Source organism: Hemitrygon akajei, chromosome 26 (genome assembly GCF_048418815.1).
Source record: "Hemitrygon akajei chromosome 26, sHemAka1.3, whole genome shotgun sequence".
Lineage (NCBI taxonomy): Eukaryota > Metazoa > Chordata > Chondrichthyes > Myliobatiformes > Dasyatidae > Hemitrygon > Hemitrygon akajei.
In genome coordinates this window covers 14,056,055-14,081,245 of record NC_133149.1, presented here as the reverse complement: position 1 = coordinate 14,081,245, position 25,191 = coordinate 14,056,055, and the positions used below count along the sequence as shown (strand labels likewise).

Genomic DNA, 25,191 nt, shown 5'->3' with positions numbered 1-25,191 from the left:
CCTGTCAGACCTCTTCCATTGAAATAAATGCAATATTGTTCTAACAGGTTTCCAGGAAAAAGTAGTCTCTTTATCCATACACTCCCTTCACAGTGGGATTGGTACCAGATTGGAATAAATTCTAACCAGATCCTTGTATGAATTTTCAGGCTAGCTGCTCCTAACATCTCTTTTATATCTTATTTATATTTTGCTAGGTTTATTGGTATCTTCTAACCTATGATGATTAAGGTCCTGGATTCTAGGGTGAACTATTAAGGAGGGGTTTCCTTTTTAATGATGTCGATGTCTTTTTTAGGGTCAGAATTTCGATTTGGATCTTACTATGCCAGTCACATGGTGTTACAGCAGCAGCCCTCTCGAGCTGTTCTCTGGGGATATGGTGTCGTGGGAGCAACAGTTACTGTGAATGTTTGGGGAGGTGATGGTATTTATAGTCAGCAGACTACTGCAGTGAATGAAGGTAAGAAATTCCCTTTTGTCATGTGAAATGTTTGTGAAACTGTTGATCAGTAAAAGGAGTGGTGGGAAGGATTAATGTTTAAAGGGGAAAAGAGCCACAAAGTAAATTAAATAATTAAAAAGAGAATTGAAAAGAGAAATAAGAGGCACAAAACAAATGTAGTTGAGAATAGAGAAATTTTAAAGGAAACCCAAAAGTTTTCCTGAAATAGTGAAAAAAAGGATCCTACCTGTTATGCAGAGAGCACACCGAATTAACAGTACTGTGGCACCAACTTAAGTGAATGTAGCAATAATATCACAGTATAAAGGGATATTCATCCATGGTGGGGAACTTGCTGGGGGAGCAGGGTAACATCCTAACGTCCTTGATATCCACAAGCCGGCAGTTCTTAAGACCGACCAACAGTCCTTGGGCACACAGGAAATCTGCACCAAACAGAGGTCTAGCCACTTCAGCCAGGATGAGGTCCCATGTGTAACGTCACCCACTGAAGCAGAGCATCACCTGTCGTGTCCCATAAATCTGGATCCTGCTGCCATCGGCGACCTCTGGTGAGGTTTCATCGCTCTTTGCCTTCTCATCAATCGGCAATGCTGGCAGCACACTCACTTGAGCACTCATGTCACCCAGGAAGTGTCACCCTGAAAGGGTGTCCGTAAAGAACAGTAGATGACACTACCAACTGGAACCCATGGTGTTCACAGACCTCTGACGTCCTGATGCGCAGACACTGTTGAAGCTGCAAGGCGGTCAGCACTTCCTAGTGTTCGTACCAAAGCGAGCACGGTAAAAACACAGGCCTGGCGTCATCTGTTTCACAGCGGCAGGCGTCCTTATGTTGGAGGCCTAGCTGACCGGGCTTATTGAGGTAGGGAAAGGAGGAGGAATGATGCACCACTGCCCAGCTGAGTGTAGACTATCAGCCATTTTACCAAGTTCCCTATAGTCCTTCACGGGTGCATTAGCGATGGCAATGCGAACTTAATCGGGCATTTTCTGCATGAAGAGTTGTTTAAAAATAAAATAAGATGGTGATTTCCCCGGAGAGACAGCATGTAGTCCATTAGCTCCGAAGGCTTACCATTGCCGAGACCGGGCAAGGAGAGCAATCGTTTGGCGTGTTCAGACTCCGATAATCCAAAAGTCTGTAAGAGGTGAGTTTTCAGCGACCGTGTTTATGCGGGTGGTCAGGTAGACTCACCAGCCGTGGAGTTGCCGAGCAACACTGCAACATATTAGAACTTGATGTTGTCGCCAAAGATTTCTCGCAGAGCGAACTGCGTCTCAGCTCATACAAACCAAGCAACAGCATTTTGCTTCCAAAACCACGGCAGTTTCAAAGCGACTGAATTGGCCGACATGTTCAATAACTCTGGAATCGTCCTAGAGCATCGGGATCACCAATGTAGGTTTTCGCAAATAGAAATGGCAGAGGCATTCTATGTTTCAGAAAAACCCTAGCAACTCACTTACTGAACAAAAAACTGCACTTAAAGCATGCTGAAAATCTTTTACATAATTATGTCATCACGCCAGACCAGCCTCTTAAAGTGAAACCCCAACTCAATGTCGGTGAATTATGTTCATTTCCACCAATTACGTTACCCTACAATAAAGGAAAAGGGAAGGAGAGTGCAGGAGATGTTACGGAAGGCTCCAGAGTAAAGAAATAGACTGGTTTAAAAAGGGATAAGCATTTCACTTCGGGTAAAATATAGACAAAATTGACAAAGTCATGAATACAGGACTGAAGGTGTTAAAGTGCATGCAGTATATGACGTAAGGTAGAGGATGTTGTAGTGAAGTTAGAAGTTGGTTGATATGATATTGTGGTCCTCACTGAGTTGTGGCTGAAAGATCACAGTTAGGAACTTAACATCCAATGATACACGTCATATTGAAAAGACAGGCAGGTGGGTGGCTCTGTCAGTTAAAAGGAAATTAAATCTTTAGAAAGAAGTGACATAGGTTCTGATGATGTAGGATCCTAGTGGGTAGTGTTAAGAAGCTGCAAGGGTAAAGGCTTTCATGCTATTCTCGACAGCTGTGACTGTTATCACCTCCAACAAAGTGAAACCAAGCGACATAGGTGATAACAAGGCTTTCCTCCTAGATGAGGTCAATGCCTTTTATGCTCACTTTGACCATCAAATCATGGAGGCACATCACAAACTCCCACAGCCCCCAATGACCCCGTGATTTCAGTCTCTGGGGTCGACATGAGAGCACCCTTCAGGAGGGTGAACCCATGGAAACTATCCGCCTCAAATGGGGTACCTGGCCAAGTACTACAGACCTGTACTGATCAACTAGCTGGAGTGTTCACTGATATCTTTAACCTCTCACTTTGGCAATCTGAGGTACCCACCTGCTTCAAGGAGGCTTCAATAAACTGATGCCTAAGAAGAACATGGTTCAATTGACTATCGTCCAGAAGTGATTTGAGAGGCTGGTGATGAAACATGTCAGCTCCTCCCTGAGAAGCGACTTGGATCCATTCCAATTTGCCTTGGAAGTTGGAATGGATCTAAGTCTATTTGCAGGTCTTTGGCAGATGTCATTCCATTGACTGTAGCTTGGCATTCAATCATATCATCCCTTCAAACTAATCAATGAGCTTGAAGTCCTTGGCATCAAAACCTCCTTGTGCAAATGGATCCTCAATTTCCTCACTTTCAGAGCCCAGTCAGTTCAGATTGGCAACAACATCTCCTCCACAATCTCTATCAGCACAAGTGCACCACAAGGCTGTGTGTTTAGCCCCTGCTCTGCTTGCTTTACACTCATGACTGTGGCTAAGCACAGCTCCAATGCCATATTTAAGTTTGCTGATGACACCACCGTCATTGGCTGAATCAAAGGTGGTGATGAATCAGCATATAGGAGGGAGATTGAAAATCTGGCTGAGTGGCGCCATAACAACAACCTCTCACTCAATGTCAGCAAGACCAAGGAGCTGATTATTGACTTCAGGAAGAGGAAACCAGAGGTCCATGAGCCAGTCCTCATTGGGGTGGAGAGGGTCAGCAACTTTAAATATTTTGTTGTTGCCATTCCTGGGTCCATCACATAAGTGACATTACGAAGAAAGCACAGCAGTGTCACTACTTTCCTAGACATTTGCAAAGATACGGCATGACATCTAAAACTTTGATAGAATTCTATAGATGAGTGGTGGAGAGTATATTGACTGGCTGTATTAGAGCCTGGTTTGGAAACATCAATGTCCTAGAACAGAAAAGCCAACAAAAAGTAGTTGTGGATGTGACCCAGTCCATCACGGGTTAAGTCCACACCCCCTCCCCTCCACCATTGTGACAGCTACAAGGTGCAGTGTCACAGGAAAGCAGCATCCATCATCAAGGACCTCTACCATCCAGGCCATGCTCCCTTCCGCTCCTGCCATCAGGAAGAAGGTACAGGAGCCTCAGGACTCACACCACCAGATTCAGGAACAGTTATTACCCCTCAATCATCAGGCCTTTGACTCAGAGGGAATAACTTCACTCAGCTCATCACTGAAATGTTCCTACTGAACTCACTTTCAATGATTTTTTTGCATCTGTATTAACTGTATTTACATCTCTTGAGTTCCGGTCAAGATAGCACCTGCATACAACACTCCTTCAATTGACATCTCTGGATAGATCATGAAACCATACGTTTCCCTTCTTTTATGTCTTTTACATTTGCTTTTCATCTTGAACATGATCCTGGAACTGCTGGAGCCTGTGATTTGCAGTTTAGAGATTGTTTGGATGTTTCTGCACACTGCAGTCTCCAAGAGGATTCCGGGAAGCAGAGGTAGCGGCGCGGACCTCATGGAAGGAAGGCTGCGGAATGGGCGCGAACCGATGTTTGACTCAGTTTTCGCCGATTAAAGCTTTCATTGGTCATCAATTAAAGCAATGAGGGAGATTGAAACATCGAGGTGAATGTGGGAGGTGAGCGCCAGCTGCTTGTCTTTTGATCACTGGTGGATCACTCTGCTACGGAGAGGGGAGACTGCCTTTTGATCACTGGTGGATCACTCTGCTACGGAGAGGGGAGACTGCCTTTTGATCACTGGTGGATCACTCTGCTACGGAGAGGGGAGACTGTCTTTTGATCACTGGTGGGATCACTCTGCTACAGAGAGGGGAGACTGCCTTTTGATCACTGGTGGATCACTCTGCTACGGAGAGGGGAGACTGTCTTTTGATCACTGGTGGATCACTCTGCTACGGAGAGGGGAGACTGTCTTTTGATCACTGGTGGGATCACTCTGCTACGGAGAGGGGAGACTGCCTTTTGATCACTGGTGGGATCACTCTGCTACGGAGAGGGGAGACTGTCTTTTGATCACTGGTGGATCACTCTGCTACAGAGAGGGGAGACTGTCTTTTGATCACTGGTGGGATCACTCTGCTACGGAGAGGGGAGACTGTCTTTTGATCACTGGTGGGATCACTCTGCTACGGAGAGGGGAGACTGTCTTTTGATCACTGGTGGGATCACTCGCTGCCAGAAAGTGAAAGGACTGCTTCTGTGCCCGGAGAATGGTACCCAGGTTTTCTGCATTCTAGATATGGACTTGGACTATAGACTTCTTTCAGTCCTATAGTTTTGTATATTCTATGTTTTTCACCTGATCTTACTCATTTTTTTGTGTGCAGGAGTGGGGGATTTGGGGGTTGATGTGCCTGTTGCGTTTTTGTTTGTTTTTTGTGAGGGGAGGAGGGATTTGGGGCTTGATGATCTTGATTTTGTGGCTATCTGAAGAAGAAGAATTTCAGAGTTGTATACTTTGATAATAAATGAACTTTTAAACCTTTGAACCTTTCAGATAAACAGAGTCTATAGAAGTGTGGCATAGTGAGGTCATGGACCCTATATTGATTACAGAGTCATAGAAAAGTACAACATAGAAACAGGCCCTTGTCAAACCAGGTTTGTTACACAACACTGAATCCAGAATTGCCTTTTCCCTTGTGGGTTGACACAAGCTGCTCTAAAAAGCTATTACATAGACATTCTGCAAATTCCTCCTTTTGGGATCCAGCACTAATGTGATTTTCCCAATTGAAATTGAAATCCCCCATGACCATTGTAACACTGCCCTTCTTACATGCCTTTTCTATCTCCCGTTGTAATTTGTACCCCACGTTCTGGCTGCTGTTTGATGCCTGTATGTAACTCCCATTATGGTCTTTTCATAGTTCAAAGTAAATTTATTATCAAAGTACACCCCAGAAATTCATTTTCTTGCGGGCAATCACAGTACGTACAAGAAACACAATAAAATCGATGGGACACTGCACCCAGCAGTGTGGACCACAATCAACATGCAAAAAAACCAAAATGTACAAATACAAAAAGGGGAAAAAAGTAATAATAAATAAATAAGCAATAAATATTGAGAACATGAGATGAAGAGTCAGCGTCAAAGAAAACTACAGCACAGAAGCATGCCCTTTGGCCCATTTAGTCTATGCCGAAACATTTAAACTGCCGAGTCACATCGACCTGCACCCAGACCATAGCCGTCCATACCGCTCTCATCCATGAACCCATCTAGTCTTCTCTTAAACGTTGAAATAGAAAGTGCACCCACCACTTGCACTGGCAGCTCGTATCACACTCTCACCACCCTCTGAGTGAAAAGGTTTACCCTCGTGTTCCCCTTAAACATTTCATCTTTCATTCTTAACCCATGATGTCTAGTTTTAATCTCACCCAACCTCAGTGGAAAAAGCCTGCTTACGTTTACCCAATTTATTCTCTCATGATTTTGTATGTATCTATCAAATCTCCCCTCAGTTTTCTACATTCGAGTGAATACAGTCCTAACCTATCTAATCTTTCCCTATAACTCAGGTCCTCCAGACCCAGCAACATCCTTGTAAATTTTCGCTGCACTCTCTCAACCATATTTACATCGTCCAAACACAATACTCCAAATTAGGCCTCTCCAATGTCTTATACAACTTCAGCATAACATCCCATCTCCTGTACTCAATACATTGATTTCTGAAGGCCAATGTGCCAAAAGCTTTCTTTACAACCCTATCTCCCTGTGATGCCACTTTTGGTACTCCACTAGTCCAGATCTCCAGTCAGAGAGGCAACCATCTACTACCACTCTCTGGTTTCTTCAACACAGCCAATGTCTAATCCAATTTATTATCTCATCTTGAATGCCAAGCAACTGAACCTTCTTGACCAACTTCCCATGGGGGACCTTGTCAAATACCTTGCTGAAGTCCGTATACACAACATCCACTGCCTTGCCTCCAGCTTTCCTGGTAACTTCCTCGAAAAACTATAAATTGTTTAGACTCAACATACCAGGCACAAAGCCATGCTGACTACCCCTAATCAATCCCTGTCTATCCAAATACTCATCTATCCGGTCCCTTACAATACCTTCCAATAACATTCCCACTACTGATGTCAGGCTTACTGGCCTATAATTTCCTGGTTTATTTCTCAAACAGCAGAACAACATTAGCTATCCTCCAATCCTCTGATACCTCACCTGTCACCAAGATGATATAAATATTTCTGCTAGGACCCCTACAATTTCTTCACTTGCCTCTCACAGGATCAGAGGGCACACCTCGTTAGGCCCTGGGGATTTACTTGCCTTACTTCGCCTCAAGACAGCAAAAAGACAGAAAGCGAAAAGCAGTGGGTAGATTTTTTTCCCTTGTGGGTTTATTTATTGTTTTTCCTTCTTTATATTTGCTCAGTTAGAACAGTGAGAATGTCAGGCTGGATAGTGGAATGCTTAACACAGAGCACCCCTTTTGCCATTGCCCTCAAAAACAAGTATACCACTTTGGATACTGTTGTGGGGGATGATCTCCCAGGGGAATGCCACAGAGACCGGGTTACCGGCACTGAACATAGGTCTGTGGTGCAGAAGGGAAAGGGGGAGAAGAGGGGAGCGGTAGTGATAGGGGACTCAATAGTGAGGGGAACAGACAGGAGATTCTGTGGACGTGAACGGGACACCCGGATAGTATGTTGCCTCCCAGGTGCCAGGGTCAGGGACGTCTCAGATCACGTCCAGAACAGTTTAGAGAAGGAGGGAAAGCAGCCAGATGTCTTGGTACATATTGGTATCAATGACATAAGAAGGAAAAGCAATGAGGTCCTGAAAAGAGAATTTAGAGAACTAGGTAGAAAGCAGTTAAATGCATGGTTGAGAAGCTGGTGCAGGCATCAGGGCTTCAGGTTCTTGGATCATTGGGATATCTTTTGGGAGAGATATGACCTGTTCAAAAGTGACGGGTTGCACCTGAACCCGAGGGGAACCAATATTCTCGCAGGCAGGTTTGTTAGAGCTGTTGGAGGGGGTGTAAACTAATTTGACAGGGGTGTGGGAACCAGAGTGAAGAGACTCAGGATAGGATAGATGGTAAAAACCAAAAATAGTGTGCATTCAGACTGTCAGGAAGGTCAGGCAGATGATAGGACAAAATTGCAGCTAGCAGGGTGAGTATCCGCGCATTAGGGATGCAAAATCATAAAGGGTTGCAAATACAGCACTCAAAGTGTTATATCTTAATGCACAGAGTATAAGAAATAAGGTGGATTATTTTGTTGCATTATTAAAGATTGTCTTGTATGGTATGGCCATCAGTGAATCGTGGCTGAAGGATGGTTGTAGTCGGGAGCTGAATGTCCAAAGTTACATGTTTTATCAGAGGGATGGGAAGGTAGGCAGAGGGGATGGTGTGGCTCTGCTGGTAAAGAATGGCATCAAATCAGTAGAAAGATGTGACATAGGTTTGGAAGATGTTGAATTCTTGTGGGTTGAGTTAAGAAACTGCAAGGGTAAAAGGACCCTGATGACAGTAATGTAAAGTTCTTCCAACAGTAGCTGGCATGTGGACCACAGATTACAACAGAAAATAGAAAAGGCGTGTCAAAAGGGCACATCATATGATAGTCATGGGAGATTTCAACAGGCAGGTCAAAAGGGAAAATCAGGTTGGTTATTGAATATGTAAACTAGTATAACCGTGGCTGTCAAGGGAAGTCAAAGCTATTGTAAAAGCAAAAGAGAGAGCATACAACACAAAAATTAGTGGGAAAATAGAGGATTGGGAAGCTTTTAAAAGCCTACAGAGAGCAACTAGAAGAATCATTAGAAGGGAAAAGATGAAATATAAAAGCAAGCTAGGAAACAGTATGTGTGGATAATAAAAGCTTTTTCAAGTATGTAAAGAATAAAAGATAGATGAGAGTGGATATAGGACCGCTAGAAAATGAGGCCAGAAAAATAATAACGGGGGACAAGGAGATGGCAGATGAACTAAATGAGTATTTTGCATCAGCCTTCACTATGGAAGACACTAGCAGTGTGTCAGATGTTGAATGGTGTGAAGGAAGCGAAGTGGGTGCAGTTACTATTACAAGGGAGAAGGGGCTCAAAAAGCTGACAGACCTAAGGGTACACAAGTCACTCGGACCAGATGAACTGCACCCAAGGGTTCTGAATGAGGTAGCAGTAGAGATTGTGGTGGCATTAGAAATGATCTTTCAAACATCATTAGAGTCTGGCATGGTGCCAGAGGACTGGAAAATTGCAAATGTTACTCCACTCTTTAAGAAAGGAGGAAGGCAGCAGAAAGGAAATTATAGACCAGTTAGCCTGACCTCAGTGGTTGGGAAGATGTTAAACTCAATTGTTAAGGATGAGGTTATGGAGTACTTGGTGACACAGGACAGGATAGTACAAAGTCAGCATCGTTTCCTTCGGGGAAAATTTTGCCTGACGTATCTGTTGGAATTCCTTGAGGAGATTACAAATAGGATAGATAAAGGGGACGTAGTGGATGTTGTATATTTGGACTTTCAGAAGGCCCTTTGACAAGGTGCCACACATGAGGCTGCTTACGAATTTAAGAGCCCATGGTATTACAGAGAAGTTACTAACATGGTTAGAGCATTGGCTGATTGGTAGGAGGCAGCAAGTGGGAATAAAAGTATCCTCTTCTTGTTGGCCGCCAGTGACTGGTGGTGTTCTGCAGGAGTTGATGTTTGGACCACTTCTTTTCATGCTGTATATCAATGATTTAGATGATGAAATAGAAGGCTTTGTTGCCAAGTTTGCAGATGATACGAAGATTGGTGCAGGGGCAGGTAGTGTTGAGAAAACAGGTAGGATGCAAAAGGACAGACAGATTAGAAGAATGGGCATGAAAGTGGCAAATGAAATACAATGTTGGAAAATGCACGGTCATGCACTTTGGTAGTAGAAATAAATATGCAGACTATTTTCTAAATGGGGGAAAATCCAAAAATCTGCAAAGGGACTTAGGAGTCCTTGTTCAGAACACCTTAAGCATTAACTTGCAGGTAGAGTCAGTGGTGAGGAAGGCAAATGCAATGTTAGCATTCACTTTAAGGGGTCTAGAATACAAGAGCAGGGATGTGATGCTGAGGCTTTATAAGGCACTGGTGAGGCCTCACCTTGATTATTGCGAATAGTTCTGGACTCATCTTGGAAAAGATGTGCTGGCATTGGAGAGGGTCCAGAGGAGGTTCACAAGGATGATTCTGGGAATTAAAGGGTTATCTTACGAGGAACATTTGATAGCTCTGGGTCTGTACTCGCTGGAATTTAGAAGGATGGGGGGAGGGGGTTCTCATTGAAACCTTTCAAACGTTGAAAGGCCTAGACAGAGTAGATGTGGAAAGGATGTTTCCCATTGTGGGGGAGTCTAGGACAAGAGGGCACAGCCTTAAGATAGAAGGGCGTCCATTTAAAGTAGCGATATGGAAAAATTTCTTTAGTCTGATGGAGGTGAATTTGTGAGATTGATTACCACAGGCAGCTGTGAAGGCCAGGTTGTTGGGTATACTTAAGGCCAAGCTTGATAGGTTCTTAATTGAACATGACATTAAAGGTTACAGGAAGAAGGTCGGGGAGTGGGGAGGGAAAAAAAAGGATCATCTATTATTAAATGGCAGCGTAGACTCGATGGACCAAATGGCCTGATTCTACTCCTATGTTATATGATCTTATAGAGAGGTAGTTACACCCAAGGTGCAGGACACAGGAGACTGGGTGACAGTCATGACAGGGAAAGGAGTTAAGGAGCCAGTGCAGAGAACCCCTGTGGCCATCCCCCTCAAAAGCAGGTATACCACTTTGGATACTATTAGGGGGATGGGGGGGGGGGGGGTGGTGACTTAACAGAGGAAAGTCAGACCAGTCAGATTTCTGGCATTGAGTCTGGCTCAGTGACTCAGAAGGGAAGTGGGGAGAAGAGGACACTGTGGTGATAAGGGATTCATTAGGGGAACAGAAAGGAGGTTCTGTGGATTGCAAATGTCACTTCTCTATTCAATAAAGGACGGAGGCAGAAGAAAGGAAATTACAGGCCATTTAGCTGGACCTTAGTGGACTGGAAGGTGTTGGAGTCGATTGTTAAGGATGTGGTGTCTGGGTATTTGGAGGCACATGATAAAATAGATGAAATTCAGCATGGTTTCCTTTAGGGAAAATCTTGCCTAACAAATCTGTTGGAGTTTTTTGAGAAAATAACAAGCAGGATAGACAAAGGAGAATCGGTGAACGTTGCGTATTTGGAATTTCAAAAGCCCTTCAACTAGCTGCTGCACAGGAGGCTACTAAACAAAATAATAGCCCAGTCCACAGGGAAGGTACTAGCACGGATAAAGCATTGGCTGATTGGCAGGAGACAAATAGTGTGAATAAAGAGAGCCTTTTTGGATTGGCTGCCAGTGACTAGTGGTGTTCCACAGGAGTCTCTGTTGGGACCGATTCTTTTTATGTTGCATGACATCGATTTGGGTAATGACATTGATGGCTTTGTTGCAAAGTTTGTGAATGATATTGTTACAAAGGATGAATAACTCTGATGGGCAGAAGGGTGCAGAGTGGCCCATGCCCCCCTCCCCTTTTTGGAGAATTGCAAATCGCTATTTCGATGCTGCTAACAAGGAAGTAAGAGAGACAAAAGGAAATCTGCCAAGGCAGTTGTTATTGATAACAGCTCATGAAAAAGAATGAGAGAGAGACACAGCTAAGATGGAACGTCTCCTACTGACAAAAGCCATTGATTTACTGCTATTGTCTTGTGGAGAAGGATTGTTTACTTGGTACTGTTCTATTCATTGAAACCCCTCAGGGGGCAACCAGAGTGGGCTGGTTTGATGGGTTAAGTCATTCAAACCTGATTGACACCTGAGACCCCGTGAGTGGGGATAAAATTGAGGTCTGGGGTGACACCCCTCAGACACATCAGGAGAAATGCTAGTGAGCAGCAGAAACCCACGAGACAGTGTGGGAAATCGGAGACCGAATGAAGGGTCGGTAAATTTTAACTCACAGTGTTTATAGCGAGACCAGTGGGGGCTTGTGTGTGTGTCCACCCTTGCCTGGGTGACGAGTCCACCACGGAAGAACGGTCTAGCTAAAGGACGGAGGGGTCACACTTGAATGGCCACAACAACGACACATTGACGGATCGAAATCGTAAAGGAAGGTTGGCAAAGACCATAGCTGTTACCGTTTGCGCGCTCTCTTTCTCTCATCTCTCTCTCTCCAACAATTGCAACACATCGACCGACAACTACCACAGCCTGCATGAACTGAACTGAACTTTATATTTCCATCTGACAATTCATTATCCCCTAGACAATGATAGAGCTTGTTTCATTAGTGATTATTGTTATACCTGCACTTTTAGGTTTAGTATTGCTGATGTATATTATCTGTATATTTGCATTAATATTGTTTTGTATATTTTTACAAATAAATACTGTTGAAAATAGTATCACCAGACTCCAACGGACACTTCTATCTTTGCTGGTAAGACACCCAGTTACGGGGTACGTAACAAATTTGGGGCCTCGTCTCGAGATTTGAAACCAAATTGAGGGGCCAGTGAATCGGGCTATAAGTCCAGACTTGGATCTGGTTGCGTGGGTAACCAGACGGGAAACCAGCAAAGATGGGCGTAGACGAATTTACACAAAACCCGACTTTGAAGGCACTAGAGGATGCCACAAAGATGGACTTGGTAAGTATTGCAAAAGGATTAAATCTCACAGAGGTGAAGTCATCAATGAAAAAGTGGGAGATGCAGAGGGCCATACCTCAGTATTATATTGATAAGGATGTGTTTCCGGCTGAGGTATTGGAATTATCCCTGAAAAGGTACCAGCTAATGGGACGGTTCAGGTAGAGTTGGAAAAATTAAGGTTGGAACAGAAGAAAAGGGAGTATGAGCTCCAGTTACAGGAGAAAGAGAAACAGAGGGAGCATGAATTTAGGTTAAAACAGCTGGAAGCAGAGGAAAGGGAGAAGGAAAGAGCTGAAAGGGAAAAGGAGAAGGAGAAACAGAGGCAGCATGAGCTGGAAATGGAGAAGTTAAAGCAAGAGGGAAGAGTCACAGATGCAGACCAAGAGGAGCGGTTTAATGTTAGTAGGGAGTTTAGGTTAGTACCTCCGTTCGAGGAGACAGATGTTGATAGTTATTTCTTGCATTTTGAAAAGGTGGCAGTGAATCAGAAGTGGCCCAGAGATCAGTGGGTGGCGTTGTTACAAAGTGTGTAAAAGGGAAGGCTCAACGTGCATATGCGGCGTTGTCCATGGACGTGTCTGCGGATTATGAGGAAATAAAGCGGGCTATCCTTCGGGCCTATGAGTTAATCCCTGAAGCATATAGACACAAGTTCAGAGATTTAAAGAAAGTGTGGAATCAGACGTATGCAGAGTTTGCCTATGAGAAGGGTGTGCTCTTGGATCGCTGGTGTGCGGCAGAAAGGGTGGAGGAGGATTTCTGGCGTTTCAGAGAGTTAATTCTGATTGAGGAATTTAAAGGTTGTGTTTCAGATGATATCCAGATGTATTTGAACGAGAAGCCGAATAAGTCTATATCAGAATTTGTCAGGTTCGCAGATGAATATGCCCTAACCCACAAGACAAAGTTTTCCTCGAATAAGAGTTACCAGAAAGATCGTGGGAACGGTAGAGAAAGCCCGCCGGCTGAGGTAGAAAATAAGCCGGGAGCTAGTGGTAAAGGTAAGGAGGAAGAAAGGCAGGCTGGCAGGAGGGTTCCTGGCTTGACCTGTTTTAATTGTGGAAAGGTTGGTCATATTGCATCTAAGTGCTTTGCTCCGAGGAAGGAGACAGGAAAAGGGAAAACAGCAGTCCCTACAGGGTGTATTGTGTCGATCAGCAAATCGACGAGAAAGGCCAAGGTAGATAAAATGAGAAATTTATTTCAGAAGGGACCGTGTCTTTGAAAGAGGGAGAAACCCCAGTTCCAGTGCGGATCTGGAGAGATACTGGAGCTGATCAGTCACTGATTCTAAGTAAGGTACTAGATTTTGGTCCTGAGACTGGAGAGGTAGTTTTGAGAGGCATAGGAAAAGGGACAGAAGCTGTACCTTTGCATGGGATCATAATAAATTGTGATCTGGTATCTGGACCAGTTGAAATAGAGGTGCGGTCAGAATTACCGAGAGTCGGCGTGGACGTCCTTCTTGGTAATGATTTAGCTGGTGGTGAGGTTTGGTCAGCAATGGAGCTGACGAGCCAGCCTGTAAGTGTTGAGGACCCGCCCCTAGATTCCAAGATCTATCTTGCATGCGCGACCACTCGCAGCATGTCGAGAAAGGCAGCTGAGAAAGAGACCAGTTTAAATCAGTCCAGTGTCGATTTGGCTGAGACGTTTTTACCGACCCTGGTCGGAGTGATGTCAAGGCGTGTTCCAGATGGAATCGGAGTCAGAGAAGGAGTCAGGGTGTGTGAAATGGAGAAAAGTTGGAGCAGAGGAGTTTTGGAGCCTGCCCACCTAAACAAAGAGCGATGTTGGATTGATCTAAGTGCCAGGCTGACTTGGAAAGGCTGGGTAAGACCGGAATGTGACAGTGGGGCCCAGGTCCCAGTTCAGAGGACAATTTAAATACCAGGCCAAATGGACTGAAAAGGCAGGGTGTTGGGACTGGAGGTGAGGGTCGGGCCATTTCTGCTCCGTGACATTTTCTCCGCTGTCCTCGCACTGAGGCTGTGAGACTGCTCCGGCTGCTCTGGGCTTTGTGTCTGTGAGCTTTGTGACAATTTTTCCTGCTTGTGTATGAACTGACGATGAAACTATGGACCTGCTTACTTGCTGGTCGAAAGCCGCGTCCGCTGTGTTAGTCATTGATTGCCCTGTTAAAAATTTGTGGCCACTCTTTCCCTATGGTGGGAACTAATATCGATTCCCTTAGATTACCTGCTCGCAAAGAAAGATAGCTCTTGGTCAAAAATGCTGCAGCTACGTTCCTGACGAGTCAGGGAACATCACTTACCTGGCTGGTCACATCTGAAAGTCAGTGTATAAGATTAAGAGGGGGACCAACTCATTGGCTATGACACTCTGGGGGTAGGCTGGTGGCCTTTTGGGGAGCAGGGAAGCTGGTGGACTATTGTAGTAGCTAGGTTGTGATTATTGGGTTTATAGTACCGGGTATTGTACTTTTGTGTTTGATATGTGATTTAGTGGGGTGTTTGCGAGGGTCATACCAGTCTGAGGTTCGAATTGTCTCGATGTTGTGACTTTTGAGGGGTGGCATGTCATGTGGAAGGTGGGGTTGGCTTATTTGCCAGTTGAAAGCTGCTTCTGCCATGTCAGTCATTGATTGGCCCGTTTAAAAGTTGTGGCTGCTCTTTCCCATTGGTTGCCTTGTGTGCCACAGCACTGGCGTCTGGTTTCAGGTACCTCAGAGGTGTAAGATTGGCACATGCAGGAGACTCGGTCTTTTTCCCTTGTCCCCAGGCCATGCTTCACAGAACCATTGGAAAGTTTGCTCCAGACACGCACACTTAGCTAAGTGTCTGTTGAATATTCAGCTTTGTAATCTCTGTAACTCACGGATTTAGAGGTTTGGTCAAATCTTTTACTGTTTGTAAATAAATTATTAACATGCTTATTCGTAACTAGTGTTCATAATTTGTCTCACTCACGAAAGCTGTGAACCTGCTTCCTTGCGACATATACATTCTTTGATAGTAAATGTCCTTTGAACTTTGAATGTGATGTTAGCATTCATTTCAAAAGGACTAGAAAATAAAGCAAGAATCTAGTGCTGAGGCCCTGTAAGGTACTGGTGAGGCCTCACTTGAAGTATCGTGAGCAGTTTTGGGCTCCTTATTTAAGAAAAGATGTGCTAACGTTGGAAAAGGTTCAGAGGAGTTTCATGAGAAAGATTCTACGAATGAAAGAGTTATCATATGAACAGCGATGGAAGACTGGCCTGTACTCACTGGAATATAGAAGAATGGGGGGAGGGCAATCTCATTGAAACTGATTGAATGTTGAAAGGCTTTATAGAGTGGACGTGAAGAGTATGTTTCCTTTGGTTAGGGAGCCTAGGACCAGAGGCACAGCCTCAAAACAGCAGGACATCCCTTTGGAACAGAAATAAGGATGAATTTCTTTAACCAGAGGGAGGTGAATCTGTGGAATTCAGTGCCACAGGTGGCTGTGGAGGCCAGTTCACTGGGTGCATTTAATGCGGAGGTTGATAGGTTCATGATTTATTAGAGCGTGAAAGGTTGCAGGGAGAAGGCAGGAGGATGGATCAGCTATGATGAAATAGTGGAGCAGACTTGATAGGCCGAATGGCCTAATTCTGCTCCTTTTGTTATGGCCTTTGTAGTCATCGCCTTAATGAAGTGCTTCAAAAGGTTGGTTATGGCTGGAATTAACTTCTGTCTGATAAAGGAGCTGGACCCACTGCAATTCACCTTCTGCCACAACAGGTCTATGGTGTATGCAGTCTCACTGGCTCTCTACTCAGCTTTGTAGACAACAGTAAAGCATGTCAGATTGCTGTTTATTGATTACAGTTTGGTGTTCAACACCATCAGCCCGTCCGTGCTAATCAACAAGCTTCAAACCCTAGGCCTCCATACCTCCCTCCTCGACTTCCTTATTGGGAGACTACAGTCGGTGTGGATTAGTAATAACATCTCCTCCTCGCTGACTCTCAACACACACACCTCAAAGATATGTGCTTAGCCTACTGCTGTACTCTCTATACATTCATGACTGTGTGGCAAAGCACAGCTCAAATGCCATCTATAAATTTGGAGTTGACACTATTGTTAGTAAAATCTCAGATGGTGATGAAGAGGCCTACAGGAGTGAGATAGATTGGCTGGTTGATAGGGTGATTAGTTTTTAAGTTCCTGGGTGTCAACATCTTGGAGGATCTATCCTGGATCCAACACAACGATGCAATCATGAAGAAGGCACACTAGTGGCTCTACTTTGTTAGGACTTTGTGAAGATTTTGTACGCCACCAAAGATTCTTGCAAATTTCTGTAGATGTAAGGTGGAGGGCATTGCACCTCGGCCTGGGACAGTGGCTCCAATGCACAAGATCGAAAGAGGCTGCAGAGGGTCGTGGACATCACGGGCAACTCTCCCCATCAGTGAGGACATCTTTAACAGGCGGTGCTTCAAGAAGGTGGCTTCCATCATTAAAGCCCTGCGGCACCTGAGACATGACCTCTTTTCAGTACTATCGTCAGGGTACAGGAGCCTTAAGACCCACACTCAATGATTCAGCAAAAGCTTCTTTCCCTCCACCATCAGTTTTCTGACCAGTCCATAAACCCATGAACTCATTACTCTTTTTGTTTGCTCCACTTATTTTGTAATTTTATGTCTTTGCACTGCACTGCTGCTGTAAAACAACAAACTTCATGTCATAAAACAGCGATAATATACCCGATTCTGACTGAGAGATTGGATGGGCTGGGTTTATACTCACTGAAATGTAGGAGAACCAAGAGCTGACCTTGTAGAGGTTTATAATATTATGAGGGGCATAGATAGGATAGATAATTAGTCCTTTTCTTAAGGGTGGGGGGTGTCTGATGCCAGAGGGCACAGGTGGGAGAGGTGACAAAGGAGTTCTGAGGGTTATGTTTTTCCGAGGGTCGTGGTTATTTGGCTGCAAGAGGAGGAGGAGAAGACAGATTCTGATAATTGCAAAGTGTTGCCCTTTAGGAAGTCAAATTATTTATGTAAACTATTTGGAAGTACATGAAAAGGGAAAGGCTAGTAAATTTGCAGATGTTATTAAAAGTAGGTGGTATGGTAGACAGTGAAGAAGGTTATTAAAAATTACAGGGGAATCTTGATCGGCTGGATATGTGGGCTGAGAATTGGCAAGTGGGTTTCAATTCGAAGGTGTGAAGTGTTGCATTTAGTGAAGTCAGTCTATGGTAGGATTTATACGGTGAATGAACGGGTCCTAGGGGGTGTTGTAGAATAGAGGGACAATAGAGATTATTCACTGAAAGTAGTGTCAGAAGTAGGCAGGGTGGTGAAAAGGCATTTAGCGTGCTGGCCCTCAGTCAGGACATTGAGTAGAAGCTTTGGCATGTTATGTTGCAGTTGTACAAGATGTTGGTGAGGCAGACTCGGAGTACTGTGTGCAGTTTTAGTCGCCCACTTAAATGAAAGACATCACTCAACTGAAAAGAGTGCAGAGATTTATGAGGATACTGCCAGGATTCAAGAGCCTGAGTTATAGGAAGATGTTGGACAGTCTAGGACTTTATTCCTTGGAACATAGGAGGTTGAGGGTGACTTTACGAAGGTATATAAAGTCATGAAGGATATGGATAGGGTGAATGTACATATTATTTATCCCAGGGACGAGGAACCAAAAATTTGAGAGTGTAGGTTTCAGATGTAAGATTCAAAAGGGACAGCTTCTTCGTATATGGGACAATCTGCCAGAGAAAATAAGAACATAGGGTGAATGCATGCAGCCTGTTTCCCCTCACGTTGGGTGAGACTAAAACTGGAGGTCATAGGTTTAGGGTGAAAGGTGAAATATTCTATGGAAATTTGAGGTGATTTTGTTTTCACTCCATGGTGTGAGTGTGAATTGAACTGCTCGCTGAAATGGTAGATGCGGGATCAATTGTAACATTTAAGAGGTTTGTATCAGCATATGGATGAGAGGTCCAGGTGGGCAGATCAGGTTTGCATGGACTGAAGGGACTGTTTACGTGCTGTATTGCTGTATGATTACGTTTAAAAGACATTTGGATGAGTACATGAATAAAAACAGTTCAGAGGGCAAATGGGACTCATTGGGTGGGCACCGTGGTTAGCATGGATGAGTTGGGCCAAAGAGCTTGTTTCCTTGTTGTCTGAATCTGTGACTTACTTGGAAGGTAGTAACCATGGTATTGTACTTGTGTTGGGCTCTGAATGAGGGGAGGAGGGTTTGTGATGCCTATTATGCCATGAATGCACAGCTCCCACTACACTCTCGTGGGCTTTTCAGTAATATTTCTGCTTTCATTTTCAGTTGTATCTCCTGGTGGTGGTAATGTTGGTGTCTGGAAAGTTCTGCTCGATCCTATTCGTTCGGGTGGTCCGTTTTCAATTACTGCAGAGCAGAAGATTGCTGAGGCTATGGACAAGATTATTTTAGAAGATGTGTTTTTTGGAGATGTCTGGCTGTGTAGCGGGCAAAGCAATATGGAGATGACAGTGTTACAGGTAATGTTCCTTCTGTTTTATGAGTTCTGTGACAAACAGTTTAAACTTGGTTTAAAACTAAAACTTGGCAGAGGATGGGAACCAAAACACCCTGTCAGAAAAAGGGAGGGATTGAGAGGAAGGTAGATGTCATGACCGGTAAATCTGTATTGAAGAACAAGCAGGAGCAAGGTCACAGACATAATAGAAAGGTTGAAGTTTGTTTATTTTAATGCTGGGATTATTAAGGGTAAGGGGAGATGAATTTAGAACATGATATTGTGGCCTTTATAGAGACTTGGTTGGGAGAGGGACAGGACTGGATGCTTAATGTTGTGGACTTTCAATGTTTTAGAAAAGATAGAGAGGGAGGTAAGGGGGGGGGGGGAGGGAATTGTACTATTAATTAGGGGCAATGTCACAGCTGCACTCAGCGGGCCACAATGGAAGGCTCATCTACACAGTCTATATGGGTAGAACTCAAAAATAGAAAAGGTTCAATCACTCTAACGGGATTATACCACGGAACTACAAAAGCCAGTGTAATATTGTGGACAAATAGGCAGGCAGATTAGGGATGGGTGTAAAAACCACAGGGTTGTTGTCAATGGGTGACTTCAACTTCCCCAAAATAGGCTGGGACCTCCTTAGTGCAAGAGGTTTGATGGGGTAAAATCAAAGAAAGGATGTTCTGGCATTAGAGGGTCCATAGGAGGTTCAGAGAATGATCATGGGAATGACAAGTTTAACATATGATGAACTTTTGATGACTCTGGATCTGTACTCACTAAAGTTCAGAAGAATGGGGGCAGGGAATTATTGAAACCTTTCGAATATTGAAGTGCCCAGATAGTGGACGTGCAGAGGATGTTTCCAATAGTGGAAGAGTCTAGGATCAGAGAGCATGGCCTCACAATAGAAGAATGTCCTGTTAGAACATTGATGAGGAGGAATTTCTGTAGCCAGAGGTTGGTGAATCTGAGGAATTAATTTCCACAGCTGACTGGAGATGATGATATCAAGTATGTTCTTGATTGGTAACGGCATCAAAGAATATAGGGAGAAGGCAGGAGAATGGAGTGGAGGAAAATTAAATCAGCCGTGATCAAATGGCAGAGCAGACTTGATAGGTTAAACGACCAAATTCTACTCCAATGTCTTATGTTCTTAGGGAATTTGTTAGGTGTATTCAAGAGAATTTCTTAAATGAGTGTGTAGATAGTCCAATAAGAGGAGAGGATCATACTGGACCTGGTGTTGGGAAGTGATCCTGACTAGGTGACTGACCTTTCTTTGGGAGAACATTTCATAGAACACTGCAGCACAGAAACAGATCCTTCGGCCCATCTAGTCTATGCCGAACTATTAATCCGCCTAGTCCCATCAATCTGCACTTGGACCGTAGTCCTCCTACCCCTCCCATTCATGTACCTATCCAAATTTCTCTTAAATATTTAAATTGAACCTGTATCCATCACTTGCTCTAGCAGCTCGTTCCACACTCTCACCACCCTCTTAGTGAGAAGTTTCCCCTCATGTTCCCCTTAAACATTTCATCTTTCACCCTTAGCTCATGACCTTCAGTTGTAGACTCACTCAACCTCAGTTGAAAAAGCCTGTTTGCATTTACCCTTTCTATACCACTCAGTTTTGTATACCTCTATCAAATCTCCCCCAAATCTTCTACGTTCCAAAGAATAAAGTCCTGACCTGTCAATCTTTCCTTATAACCCGGGTCCTCCAGTCCCTTGTAAATTTTCTCAGTATTTTTTCAACCTTATTTACATCTTTCCTGTAAGTAGGTGACCAAAACTCCACACAATATTCCAAATCAGGCCTCACCAACGTCTTGTACAATTTCAACATAACATCACATCTCCTGTACTCAGTAAATTGATTTATGAAGGCGAATGTGCCTAAAGCTTTCTTTACAACCCTACCTGCCTGTGATGCCACTTTCAAGAACTTATGGATCTTTATTTCCAGGTTCCTTTGTCTGACCGTAGTGAGTATCCTACCGCTCACCATGTAAGACCTACTCTGGCAAGCTTCTTCGCTGTCCACTAAACTCCCAATCTCAGTGTTATCTGCAAATTTGCTGATCCAGTTAACCACATTATCATCCATATCAGTGATATTAAATGCATACAACAATGGACCCAGCACTGATCCCTGCAGCACACCAGTCATCACAGGCCTCCATTCAGACATCTACTAATACTGTCTGGCTTCTCCCGCGAAGCCAATGTCTATTCTGATTTACTGCCTCATCCTGAATGCCAAGTAACTAAACCTTCTTCACCAATCTTCCATGTGGGACGTTGTCAAAGGCCTTACTAACGTTTATATCCACTGCCTTGTCTTCATCAATTTTCCTGGTAACTTCCTAGAAAAACTAAGATTGGTTAGGTATGACCTACCACGCACAAAGCCATGTTGACTATTCCTAATCAGTCCCTGTTTATCCAAATACTAACATATCTGGTCCCTTATAATACCTTCTAATAACTTTCCCACTACTGATGTCAAAGTCACCAGCCTGTGATTTCCTGACTTCTTAGCTTTAAAAAATTTTTTTAGTTTCTACAATGAAAAAAACCAGTAAAAAAGAAGTTTGCACAGTGGAAAACAAACATATCGAATGTGCAGTTCACAACAGTTAAAGAAAAGCACCCATGGTAGAATCATATATAGTTACCACCCCACCCTTCCATTCCCCAACTCCAAGCCAACCTTACAATAGATAGAAAAGTTAATCAGAGTGTATTTATAAAAAGGTATATTGCCTGCTACCTGGGCTATTATACTATATGTTTACACATCAGATACCGTAAATCTTAACCGAAAGAAGCTGCAAGGGATTTATATGCTTAAGAGAAAAAAAGGGATGGACCTTTAATCTAAGCGGGAATTATGAAAATATTCAAGAAAAGGTCCCCTCACCCTTTGGAACTTTATGTCCGAATTAAGAAGTGAATAATGAATCTTTTCAAGGTCTAAACAGGACATAATGTCTCTGAGCCACTGAGCATGAGTGGGCCACTCATTCTTAGTTTTTCTTAAACAACAGAACAACATTAGTTATCCTCCAGTCCTCTAGCACCCCACCCGTGGCTGAAAATGTTGTAAGCTAGAGCTCCTGCAATGTCTGCACAGGGTACATCTTGTTCAGCCCTGTGGATTTGTCCACCCTAATTTGCCTCAAGACAGCAGACCCTGTAATCTGCATAGGGTCCATGACCTTGCTGCTGCTTTGCCTCACTTCTGTGGACTCTGTGTCCATATCCCAAGTAAATACAGATGCAAAAAATCAGTTAAAAATCTCTCCCATCTCTTCTGACTCCACGCATAGATAACCTCTCTGATTTTGCAGAGGACCAATTTTGTCCCTTACTATACTTTGGCACTTAACATATCTATAGAAGCCCTTAGGATGCTCCTTTACCTTGTCTGCTAGAGCAAACTCGTGCCTTCTTTTACCCCTCCTGATTTCCTCAAGTCTTCTCTTGCAATTCTTGTACTCCTCAAGTACCTCATTTGTTCCTGCTGGCCTATACCTGCTAGGAATCTCCTTTTTCTTAACTAGGGCCTCGATATCTGTGAAAAGCCTAGGTTCCCAAAACTTGTTATCCTTGCCTTTTATTCTGACAGGAACGTACAAACTCTGTACTCTGAAATTTTCACCTATCCTTTTCCATATTACCTTGAAACTAATGGCATTATGATCACTAGATGCATAGTATTCTCCAACACAAACTTCTGTCACCTGTTCTGTCTCATTCCCTAAAAGGAGATCAAGTATCACATACTGTCTTGTTGAGACTTCTACGTTCTGATTAAGGAAACTTTCCTGAACACATTTGACAAACTCTTTCCCATCTAGTCCTTTTACAGTATGGAAGTCCCAGTCAGTCTGTGGAAGGTTAAAATCACGACTATCGAAGGATGAGGAAATTGTGGCTCACAAGAGAATTCAAATACAGCGTAAAAGCAAATGAGAGGGACATAGATCAGTTGGAGTGTTGGGCAGAGCAAAGGTAGATGGAATTTAATTCGGAGAAATGTGAGGTAATGCACTATCAGCAGTAAAATTTTGGTAGGACGCAGTAAATGGAGGTATCTTAGGAGCACTGATGTAGTACTTGGATAGAGAGGGACTGATTAAGGATTGTCTATATGGCTTTATGCATGATAGGTCATGCCTAACAAATCTTGGAGTTTTTCAAGGATGTTACCAAGAACGTTGATGAAGGCAAGGATATAGATGTTGTCTACATTGACTGCAGCAAGGCATGGTCCTGCATGGGAGGTTGGTTGCTTGGCACTCAAGATCAGGTAGTAAATTGGTTTAGACACTGGCCTGTTTGTCATCTATATCAATGATCTGGATGATGATATGGTTAACTGGATTAGCAAATTTGTGGATGACACCAAGATTGGGGGTGTAGTGAACAGTGAGGAGGACTATCATGGCTTACACTAGGATCTGGACCAGCTAGAAAAGTAGGCTTAAAAATAAGAGATGGAATTTAACGCAGACAAGTGTGAGGGTGTTGCGCTATGGATGGACAAATGCTGGCAAGACTTACACAGTGAGCAGTAGGGTACTGAGGAGAGCGGTAGAATAGAGGGATCTGGAAATACAGATCCATGATTCCTTGAAAATGGTGTCACAGGTAGATAGGGCCATAAAGAAGGCTTTTGGCACTTTGGCCTTCATAAATCAATGCCTTGAGTACAGGAGATGTTATGTTGAAATTGCATAAGATGTTGGTGAAGCCTAATTTGGAGTATTGTGTGCAGTTTTGGTCACCTACCTACAGGAAAGATGTAAATAAGGTTGAAAAAGTGTAGAGAAAATTTACAAGGATGTTGCCAGGACTTGGGGACATTAGTTGTAGGGAAAGGTTGACTAGGTTAGGACTTTATTCCCTAGAACATAGAAGATTGAGGGGAGATTTGATAGAGGTATACAAAATTCTGAGGGGTATAGATAGGGTCAATGCAAGCAGGCTTTTTTCCGCCGAGGCTGGGTGAGACTAGAACTAGAGGTCATGGGTTAAGGGTGAAAGATGAAATGTTTAAGAGAAACATGAGGGGGGAATCTTCACTCAGCAGGTGGTGAAAATGTGGAACGAGCTGCCAGCACATGGTGGATGCAGATTCGATTTCAACATTTAAGAGAAATTTGGATAGGTACGTGTTTGAGAGGGGTATGGAGGGCTATGCTCCAGCTCCAGGTTGATGGGACTAGGCAGAATAATAGTTGGACATGAACTAGATGGGCTGAAGGGCCTGTTTCTGCACTGTTGTGTCCTATGACACAACCTTATGTTTCTTGCAACAGTCTGCAATCTCCCTACAAATTTGCTGCTTTAAATCCTGCGGGTGGTCTATAATATAATCCTTTTAATGTGGTCATACCTTTCTTATTTCTCAGTTCTACCCATAAAGCACTTGCTATCATTACTGAACACCCCAGTCCTTGTGTTTTTGTGTGTAGTTAGGTCTCCTGGCTTTGATTCCACTTCAAAGAAATGGCTTTTTGACAGCAACTCTTCCATGAAGACAAGACTTCTCTGGACTGTTAGAGGGGTGTATTTGGGTTTCAGTGGTTTCCGAGATTTTAGATCTGAATTCCTTCTGACTTAGAAGAGACGTCCATTTGGTATATCTCTTGTCTGCTGCACTCAGTTTCTATGGCTGACCACTACATTTCAAGTCCTAAATAAACCTTGCCCATTTCTTTGTGCTTCTTCAGAAGAGCTTGGACAGCACGTCTTGGAACTCTTGTCTGCCATAACATTTCTGCTTGAGAGAGACTTCGCTGATGCAGGCAAACCACCTTGTGTCTTGTTGCAATGTTCACTCTTGCTGTGGTATAATAATTGATGATTTGAATGTTAAACTCACATTTGTCAAACCCTTACCTTTTAGTTTGATTGTCCTTCACTCATTGATTCCTTCCACACCCATTTCTGTTCTAGTTAATCAGTTTAGTTCATTCAACTCATTATGTCATTGATCATGAGCATCTGTTTGTTATCTTTGTTTAATCATGCACTGGATGAGATACTTTATTGTCGCCAAACAATTGATACTAGAGCGTACAATCATCACAGCGATATTTGATTCTGTGCTTCGCACTCCCTGAAGTACAAATCAAAGTAAATATAATAAAAATTTAAATTATAAATCATAATTAG

General features: G+C 43.5%; 1 protein-coding gene across 1 annotated transcript in view; it reads left to right on the top strand.

Annotated features, from left to right (window-relative positions):
• siae (sialic acid acetylesterase) overlaps positions 1–25,191 on the top strand; it is a 70,342-nt gene that overhangs the window by 2,831 nt on the left and 42,320 nt on the right. Inside the window, exons 2-3 of the mRNA XM_073029595.1 lie at positions 299–463; positions 18,813–19,006. Coding sequence (XP_072885696.1) covers positions 299–463; positions 18,813–19,006 — 359 coding nt within the window. The remainder of the gene's footprint in view (positions 1–298; positions 464–18,812; positions 19,007–25,191) is intronic.